This window comes from Cnephaeus nilssonii, assembly GCF_951640355.1.
Source record: "Cnephaeus nilssonii genome assembly, chromosome: 4".
NCBI classification, from domain to species: Eukaryota; Metazoa; Chordata; class Mammalia; order Chiroptera; family Vespertilionidae; genus Cnephaeus; species Cnephaeus nilssonii.
In genome coordinates this window covers 33,376,640-33,385,689 of record NC_137075.1, presented here as the reverse complement: position 1 = coordinate 33,385,689, position 9,050 = coordinate 33,376,640, and the positions used below count along the sequence as shown (strand labels likewise).

Here is a 9,050-nt window from a genome sequence, read left to right as displayed (position 1 = left end):
ATTGAGCACACACACTAGTCTCATTTGTAACTTTAGCCCCACCATCCAGGTCAATGCTAAGCAAGTCAAAGTTGATCCAGTCAGAGCCATTAAGTTAATGCCTGTTCTACCTTGTTCTCTGTGTAACTGTCGCCTTGGAAAACCCAAAACTCGACAACATTGAGTCTCAGGTGAAACTGTTAATGCTCCTCCTTAAAAGGAGAAGATCTCACCCTCCTTCTAAGTGTACTACAACAATCCAGAAACCGTGCAGTTCCAGCCATGGCAGGACAAACCTCCCACTTTCCCACTGGGCACCACATGATAGACCCTTAAAACAATGAGTGGTCTGAGTGGATGGTGCATCCATGTCCAGGCTCTCAGGTTGTCAAGCAAGTCTCCTTTTATTCATCAAGCATGTAGGATGAAGGGGGAAATGCCTGGGATTCATGAAGTGGCTTTCTTCCTTTTGTGTCTAGAAGGCCCCCGAGCTATTGCTCTCTGGTTTTAAATAAATAAATAAATAAATAAATAAATAAATAAATAAATAAATAAATAAAGTTTATTAGCAGCCCTATATATTTTTTTAATCCTCATCCAAGGACATGTTTTTCATCACTTCTAGAGAGAGAGGAAGGGAAAGGGAGAGTAACATTGATGTGAGAGAGAAACATCCGTCAGTTGCCTCCTGTACACACCCCACTCTGGGATTGAACCTGCAATCCGGGTATGTGCCCTGACTGGGTATCGAACCCGAGACTCTTCAGTGCACAGATGATGATCTAACCAACGGAGTCTCACCAGCCAGGGTGGTCACAATGTATTTTCACAGTTTATCTGTGCTCAGCTCATGATTCAGTATGACCAAGAGCTTTTTTTCTCCCCTCCCACTCATATCCAACTCTTCATCATCTTAGTCTCTATTTCCATCTTCCTCTCAGTGTGTGCTACCCAGGACTTTGCCTAAATAATACTCATTCTGCCAGCTCCTGATGATGTTTCTGAGTGTGACGTTCTTGGTGGATCCTGCTTCTGTTCTCAAAAGAGCTGGGTACATCTCTTGGCTACCTGGGTTCACCTTTGAATCAAATGATTACTAGTAAGCTGCAGAGACTTCCTTTTCAAATCGCTGATAAATCTAGACAACATTGAGCCTAGAATTAACCAGTGGCAAATAGTTATATCCTCAGAAGCTGACTGACTATTTTACGTTCTTTAATAACTATCAACAAATATTAGGTATAATGGTAGTTTGTAAAATCACTTTGAATAGTGTGGCCTGTGCTTAAAAAAAAAAAAAAGGCAAAACCAAGGGAAGTTTATATACAGTTTAGAATTTCTTCCTCCCTATCCATGTTCCCTAGTATTTTCTTCATCCCCAGTACCTAAACTGGGTCCCAATCTTATTTTCTAGAGGCTGGAAAATAATTCTTGCTGGTAATTACAGTAATAGTTGATATTAATTAAGGACAGGAACTTTCAAGGATGCTGACTTTCTTATTGAATTTATTGGAGTAACATTGGTTAATAAAATTATATAGATTTCAGGTAGACAATTCTATAACACATCATCTGTATATTGTATTGTGTGCTCACCACAAGTCAAGTCTCCTTCTATCACCGTTTATCTGCACTCTACCTTCTTCTATCTCCCTCCTCCACCCTTTCTCTCTGGTAATCACCATACTGTTGTCTGTCTGAGTTGTTTTTTTCTTAATCCCTTCACCTTGATCATTCAGCTCTCAACACCCTTCCCTCTGACAGCTGTCAGTATCCATGAGTCTATTTCTATTTTGTTTGTTAGTTTATTTTGTTCATTAACTTCCACATAAAAGTGAAATCATATGGCACTTGTATTTCTCTGAGTGGCTTATTTCAGTTAATATAACACTCTCCAGGTCCATCAATCTATCACAAAAGGTAAGATTTCCTTCTTATTTATAGCCTAGTAGTTTTCCATTGCATAAATGTACCACAGTTTTATTGTCAATTTCTCTACTTATGGGCCCTTGGGCTACTTTTAAATATTGGCTATTGTAAATAATGTTGCAATGAACATAGGGGTGCATATATTCTTTCCAATTAGCTTTTGGGATTTCTTCAGATATATTCCCAGAAGTGGAATCGCTGGGTCAAAAGGCAAGTTCCATTTTTAATTTTTGAGGTAATCCCATATTGCTTTCCACAGTGGCTGCACCAACCTGCACTCCCACCAACAGGGCACAAGGATTCTCTTTTCTCCATGTCCTTGCCTTCACTTGTTTGTTGACTTATTAATTACTAGAGGCCCAGTGCATGAAATTTGTGCACTGGGCGGGGGGGGGGGGGGGGGGAGTGTCCCTCAGCCTAGCCTGCACCCTCTCCAATCTGGGACCCGTCGGGGGATGTCCAAGTATTCCTGTGGGATCGGGCCTAAATCCCTCTCACAATCCGGGACTGCTGGCTCCCAACGGCTCACCTGCCTGCCAGCCTGATCACCCCCTAACCAATTCCCTTCCAGCCTGATCGACACCTAACTGCTCCCCTGTCGGCCCTATTGCCCCCAAATGCCATCCCCTGCCATCCCGGTCACCCCTAACTGCCCTTTTCTGCCAGCCTGGTCACCCTAACTGCCCTCCCCTGCCAGCCTGGTTGCCCCTAACTGCCCTCCTCTGCAGTCCTGGTCCCCTCCAACTGCCCTCCCCTGCAGGCCTGGTTGCCCCCAACTGCCCTCCCCTGCAGGTCTGGTTGCCCCTAACTGCCCTCCCCTGTGGCCTGGTTCCCCCCAACTGCCCTCCCCTGCTGGCCTGGTTGCCCCCAACTGCCCTCCCCTGCAGGCCTAGTCACCTCCCCTGCCGGCCTTGTCACCCACAACTGCCCTCCCCTGCTGACCATCTTGTGGTGGCCATCTTTGACCACATGGGGGCAGCCATCTTGTGCAATGGTGTGAGGGTCAATTTGCATATTACCTCTTTATTAAATAGGATAGCCATTCTGACAGGTGTGAGGTAATATCTCCTTGTGCTTTTAACCCTTTGCACTTGCTTGCTTTTTTCTCGATTCCTTTATTCTAATGCTAATCATGTCAAGTCACACTGGACATCCGACATCCGAGTGCAAAAGGTTAATTTGCATTTCTCTGATGATTAGTGACCTAGAACATCTTTTCATATTCTATTGGTCATCTGTATGTCCTCTTTGGAGAAGGGTTTATTCAGGTCTTTTGCCCACTTTTTAATTGGATTGTGGATGTTTTTGGTGTTGCATTGTATACATTTTTTATAAATTTTTATTGTTAACCCCTTATCAGATGTATCATTAAAAAATATGTTCTCCCATTCAGTGGACTGACTTTTCATTTTGTTCATTTACCATGCAAGAATTTCTAGTTTAATGTAGTCCCGTTTGTTTATTTTTTCTTTTGTTTCCCTTGCCTGAGATGATATATCAGAAAAAAATATTGCTATGAGAAATGTTTGAGATTTTACTGCTTATGTTTTCTTCTCAGATTTTTATGGTTTCAAGTCTAAGATTTAAGTCTTTAATTCATTTTGAGTTTATTCTTGTGTATGATGTAAGAAGGTGGTCTAGTTTCATATTTTTGCACATATCCAATTTTCTCAACATCATTTATTGAATAGACTATCTTTACCCCATTGTATGTTCTTGCCTCCTTTGTCAAATATTAATTGACCATAAAGATATGGGTTTATTTCTGGGCTCTCTGTTCTGTTTCATTGATCTATATGTCTGTTTTTCTGCCAGTACTATGTTTACTGTGGCTTTGTAGTATAGTTTGATATCAGGCAGTATGATTCCTCCAACTTTGTTTTTCTTTTTAAAGATTGCTGTGGCTATTTGAATTTTTTTTGTGGTTACATATACATTTTTGGAATATTTGTTCTAGTTCTGTGAAATACATCTATCTTGATAGGAATTATGTTGAATCTATAGATTTCTTTGAGTATGTGGACATTTTAATGATATTAATTGTTCCTATCCATGAACATGGTATAAGCTTCCACTTATTTGTATCTTCTTCAATTTTTTTTTTTTTTAGTGTCTTATAATTTGAGTACAGGTCTTTTACATCCTTGGTTAAGTTTATTACTACATTTTTGTTTGTTTGTTTTTTTGCTAATCCTCAGCTGAGGATATTTTTTTCATTGCTTTTCAGAGAGAGTGGAAGGGGGAGAGAAAAGAAGGAGAGAGAAACATCAGTGTGAGAGAGACACATCCACTGGTTGCTTCTGGCTGCCTCCCACATGCACCCGACGCAGAGAAGGAAGCAAACCTGAAACCCAGGTATGTGCCCTTGACCAGGAATCGAACCCATGACCCTTTGGTGCACAGGCTGACACTCTAACCACTGAGAAACACTGGCCAGGACTTTTTTTATGCTATTGTAAATGGAATTGTTTTCATAGTTTCCCTATCTGATAGTTCATTATTGGTGTATAGAAATGCAACTGATTTCTGGGTATTTTTTGTATCCTTCTACTTTATTGAATTCATTTATCAGTTCTAGTTGTTTTGGGTGCAATCTTTAGGCTTCTCTATATACAGTATTATGTCATCTACAAATAATGACAGTTTTACTTCTTCCTTTCCAATTAGGATGTATTTTATTTCTTCTTCTTGTCTAATCACTGTGTCTAGGGCTTGCAGTGCTATGTTGAATAAGAATGGTGAAAGCAGCCTAGCCTGTGTGGTTCAGTGGTTGAGTGTCAGCCATAAACCAGGAGGTCACAGTGTGGTTCCAGTTCAGGGCATATACCCGGGGTTGCAGGCTTGATCCTCAGTAGGAGGCATGCAAGAGGCAGCTAGCTAATCAATGATTCTCTCTCATCATTGATGTTTTTATCTCTCTCTCCCTCTCCCTTCCTCTCTCTGAAATCAATAAAAACATTTTTTTAAAAGAATGGTGAAAACAGACATCCCTGTCTTGTTCATGATTTTTTTTTAATCCTCACCCAAGGATATGTTTTTATTGATTTTTAGAGTGAGAGAAGAAAGAGAGAGAAACATCGATGTGAGAGAGCATCAATTGGTTGCCTCCCATATGCGCCCCAATCAGGGATCAAACCCACAACCTAGGAGTGTGTCCTGACTGGAAATCAAACCCGCAATCTTTTGGTGTACAGGATGATGCTCCAACCAACTGAGCCACCTGTTGAGAGCTTATTCCCAATTTTAAGGGAAATGCTTAGTTTTCGCCCATTGAGTATGATGTTGGCTATAGGTTTGTTATATATGGCCTTTATTACATTAAGGTATCTTCCCTCTATTCCCACTTTGCTGAGAGTTATCATAAATGGGTGCTGGATTTTATCAAATGCTTTCTCTGCATCTATAACATGATCATGTGATTTTTTTAAAATATATATTTCATTGATTTTTTACAGAGAGGAAGGGAGAGGGAGAGAGAGTTAGAAACATCGATGAGAGAGAAACATCCATCAGCTGCTGCCTGCACACCCCCTACTGGGGATGTGCCTGCAACCAAGGTACATGCCCTTGTCTGGAATAGAACCTGGGACCCTTGAGTCCACAGGCTAATGCTCTATCCACTGAGCCAAACCGGTTAGGGCTGATCATGTGATTTTTATCCTTTGTTTTTATTTATGTGATGTATCACATTTACTGATTTGTAGATATTGTACCAACATTACATCTCAGGAATAAATCCCACTTGATCTCCCTTTGGATATGCCTCTTGTGAAGCTAATTGGATCCTGTTTTGACGTTGTCTGAAGCTAGCCACTGGTGTATTGGTTCTGGAGCCTCTTGGTGCAGGCTATTGTCAGACACAGCCTATGACTGGCCCTGAGCAACCCATTTGGAGTTACAAAGTGATCCACGGTTTGTGGCTGGATCTGCTGTGCACCAAGGCTGGCTTTTACCAGCACCAGACCCTGGAGCAAGTGAGCAAAAGTCTCAAAAAAAAAAAAAATGAAATCTACCTTTGCCTGCCTCCATCTGTTGGCTGCCTGTTTGGTTCAGTCACTGAAAAATCCTCTGGCGGTATTCAGGTTGCCTGGGATATGTTCTCAGTGACTCACCAGGTAGGGGCAAGTGGTGTTCACCAGATCTAAAAATATAGAATGCTTCACAAATGTGCATGATATCCTTGCTCAAGGGCAATGCTAATCTTCTCTGCATCATTCCAATTTTAGTAAATATGCTGACAAAGTGAGCACCAAGGATGCTGACTTTAAAAGAGAGATCTTTTAAAGGGTTTTCAGGGTTTTTGCTGCTAGAAGCTGTCTAGCAGACCCAACCAGACCACTGTCTACTTACTAGCTCAAACTGACCATCTCAAAAATGGAGAGTATCCCTTAAGAATGTTTGTGGGGAGACATCTCCACCTCTTTATAAAGAAAAGCAAACTCTCTTCAGATAAGTCAATGTAAGACGTATGATTCTGCAAAGTTGCTGTCCCCTAGGAAATATTACATAAGTGATATGTCCTCGGCCTCTTGTATGTCAAACACCACCAAGTCCATCTCTTACACATTTGAGGTATTATTCACTCATTTGATAAGTGTTTATTAAATCTGATTGTTTTAAGTAACTTGTTCTAAGGTCTATATAAAATGCAAAGATTAATAAAGAAGTTTTTGACCCATCAAGAAATGGAAAACAAAACACAATGAAAATTAAATGAGATATAATAACATTGTGAGGGATACAGAGGAAAGAATCATTCATTCAAAATAAAAGTCTCCATAGAAAAAAAACAGCATGTATGGGGGAGGGACTTAAAGGATAAATAAGATTTGAATGGCTGATGATTCCAAACAGAATGAATGCCACATGCAAAAGCACAAATGCATGAAATGCATAAATAATTTAAAAATCACAGAGTCTATTTTATCTAGAGCCCATTGGAAGATGTAATGAGAGGAGAATCTGGATATATCTTTTGGAACATCATTAAGAACCTTGAATCTAAGCTCCCACTAAAGAACTTTTATTTATGCATATATTACTTGAATATTTTTGTTTGTGAGAGTTGGGCTTTTCTTTCACAGATTTTCTCTTTCTTTTGTATTAATCCAAATACTAATGAAAAGCATCAGAGATTCAGGTAATCTTGAAATAGCAATAGAGTGTCTATACATTCTAAATCAGTTTACCCATGGATATGGATCTGTATCATGAATGACTAAGTAAAGCAGAAAAGTTACCAACTCAAATATGAACTACTCATGAATGAAGACCCAGTATTGGAATAAAGGTAAAAATAATATTGAATAAAAAATAAAATAAAAATTTAAAATGTTGAAAATAGGTTATAATGTTAACACTAAGGAATTCATTGAAGAATCAGTAATAGACGTTTGGTTAAGAAAAGGAAGCAAGGATAATTTTTGGTTTGAGGTGTTACTTAGGTCACCCTGCAGATCACCACTTTCTCTTCTAACTCACAGACACACCAGGTACCAAACATAAGCCAGGGGCTCTGCAAAACAAGCCTGTGTGGTCAGTGGTGGGAAGATATGTCCTTCAAATAATAAAGGATTCCTTCCATTCCAAGTATGACATTCTGTCCTCTTTCCTTTCAGTTTTAGGTGGCCTCAGACTCCCCGGATCATCACAGCTCCTAATGCGGCACACCTCTGATTGGCCATCCCAGCAGCGGTCCGAGGAGCCATGGGAAACCACACCACTGTCACCGAGTTTGTCCTCCTGGGGCTCTCAGATGCCTGTGAGCTGCAGATGCTCATCTTCCTGGGGCTCCTCCTGACCTACCTCCTCACTCTCCTGGGGAATCTCCTCATCGTGGTCATCACCCTCGTGGACAAGCGCCTCCACACTCCCATGTACTATTTCCTCCGCAACTTTGCTATCCTGGAGATCTGGTTCACCTCAGTCATCTTCCCCAAAATGCTGACCAACATCCTGACCGGATATAAGACCATCTCCCTACTAGGCTGTTTCATACAAAGTTTCCTGTATTTCTTCCTGGGCACAACAGAGTTCTTCCTACTGGCAGTGATGTCCTTTGACAGGTATGTGGCCATATGTAACCCCTTGCGTTATGCCACCATCATGAGCAAAAGGGTCTGCGTCCATCTAGTTCTTTGTTCATGGATGACAGGATTCATCCTCATCATCATTCCGACTTTCATCGTATTTCAGCAGCCATTTTGTGGCCCCAATATCATTAATCATTTCTTCTGTGACAACTTTCCACTCCTGGAACTCATATGTGCAGATACAAGCTGGATAGAGCTTCTGGGTTTTATTGTGGCCAACTTCAGCTTACTGGGCACTCTGTCTGTGACGGCCACCTGCTATGGCCACATCCTCTACACCATCCTACGCATCCCCTCAGCCAAGGAGAGGCAGAAAGCCTTCTCAACCTGTTCTTCCCACATCATTGTTGTGTCTCTCTTCTATGGCAGCTGCATCTTCATGTATATCCGATTGGGTAAGGGTGACCAGGGGAAGGACAGGAGCAAGGTTGTGGCCTTGCTCAACACAGTGGTGACCCCGATGTTTAACCCCTTCATCTACACCCTGAGGAACAAACAAGTGAAACAGGTATTTAGTGAGAAAATGAACAAGCTCCTCTTAAAAAGATGAGCTGGCCTAACCAGCATGGCTCAGTGGTTGAGTGTTGACCTATGAACCAGGAGGTCATGGTTCAATTCCTACTCAGGGCACATGCTTGGGTTTCGGGCTCCATCCTGGAGGCAGGTGATCAATGATTCTCTCTCATCATTGATGTTTCTCTCTCTCTCTTCCTCTCCCTTCCTCTCTGAAATCAATAAAAATATGTATATTTTTTAAAAAGATGAGCTGGACCTGAGGAAAGGGGAAAATTGCCTCCTTTTCTCTGCAAATGCAGCTCCTGTCCTGATCTCCATGAACTATCTCCTCCTAGACAGTTTTTTACCTTGTACCCAAATCTATAGGGCTTTCTTACATATATCATTAGTGACTTATGAAATTTTGTCAGAGTACAAAAAAACTCAGTATGCCACTACCATGTCTGCTATGTCTTAATGTTTCTGACCCTAGCCTATATCTGAGCTTCTTAATCTTTAAGTTGTAATTATAAACTTAGCATTCCACATTCTCTA

At 41.1% G+C, this 9,050-nt stretch overlaps 1 protein-coding gene across 1 annotated transcript; it reads left to right on the top strand.

Annotated features, from left to right (window-relative positions):
- Positions 1-7,567: 7,567 nt before the first annotated feature.
- Positions 7,568-8,550, top strand: LOC307098852 (olfactory receptor 6E1; the record flags this gene model as incomplete). The annotated part of the gene is made up of 1 exon (XM_079769978.1): positions 7,568-8,550. Exon 1 carries the CDS (start codon positions 7,615-7,617, stop codon positions 8,548-8,550), a length of 936 nt encoding a protein of 311 aa, XP_079626104.1. The 5' UTR covers positions 7,568-7,614.
- Positions 8,551-9,050: the final 500 nt, after the last annotated feature.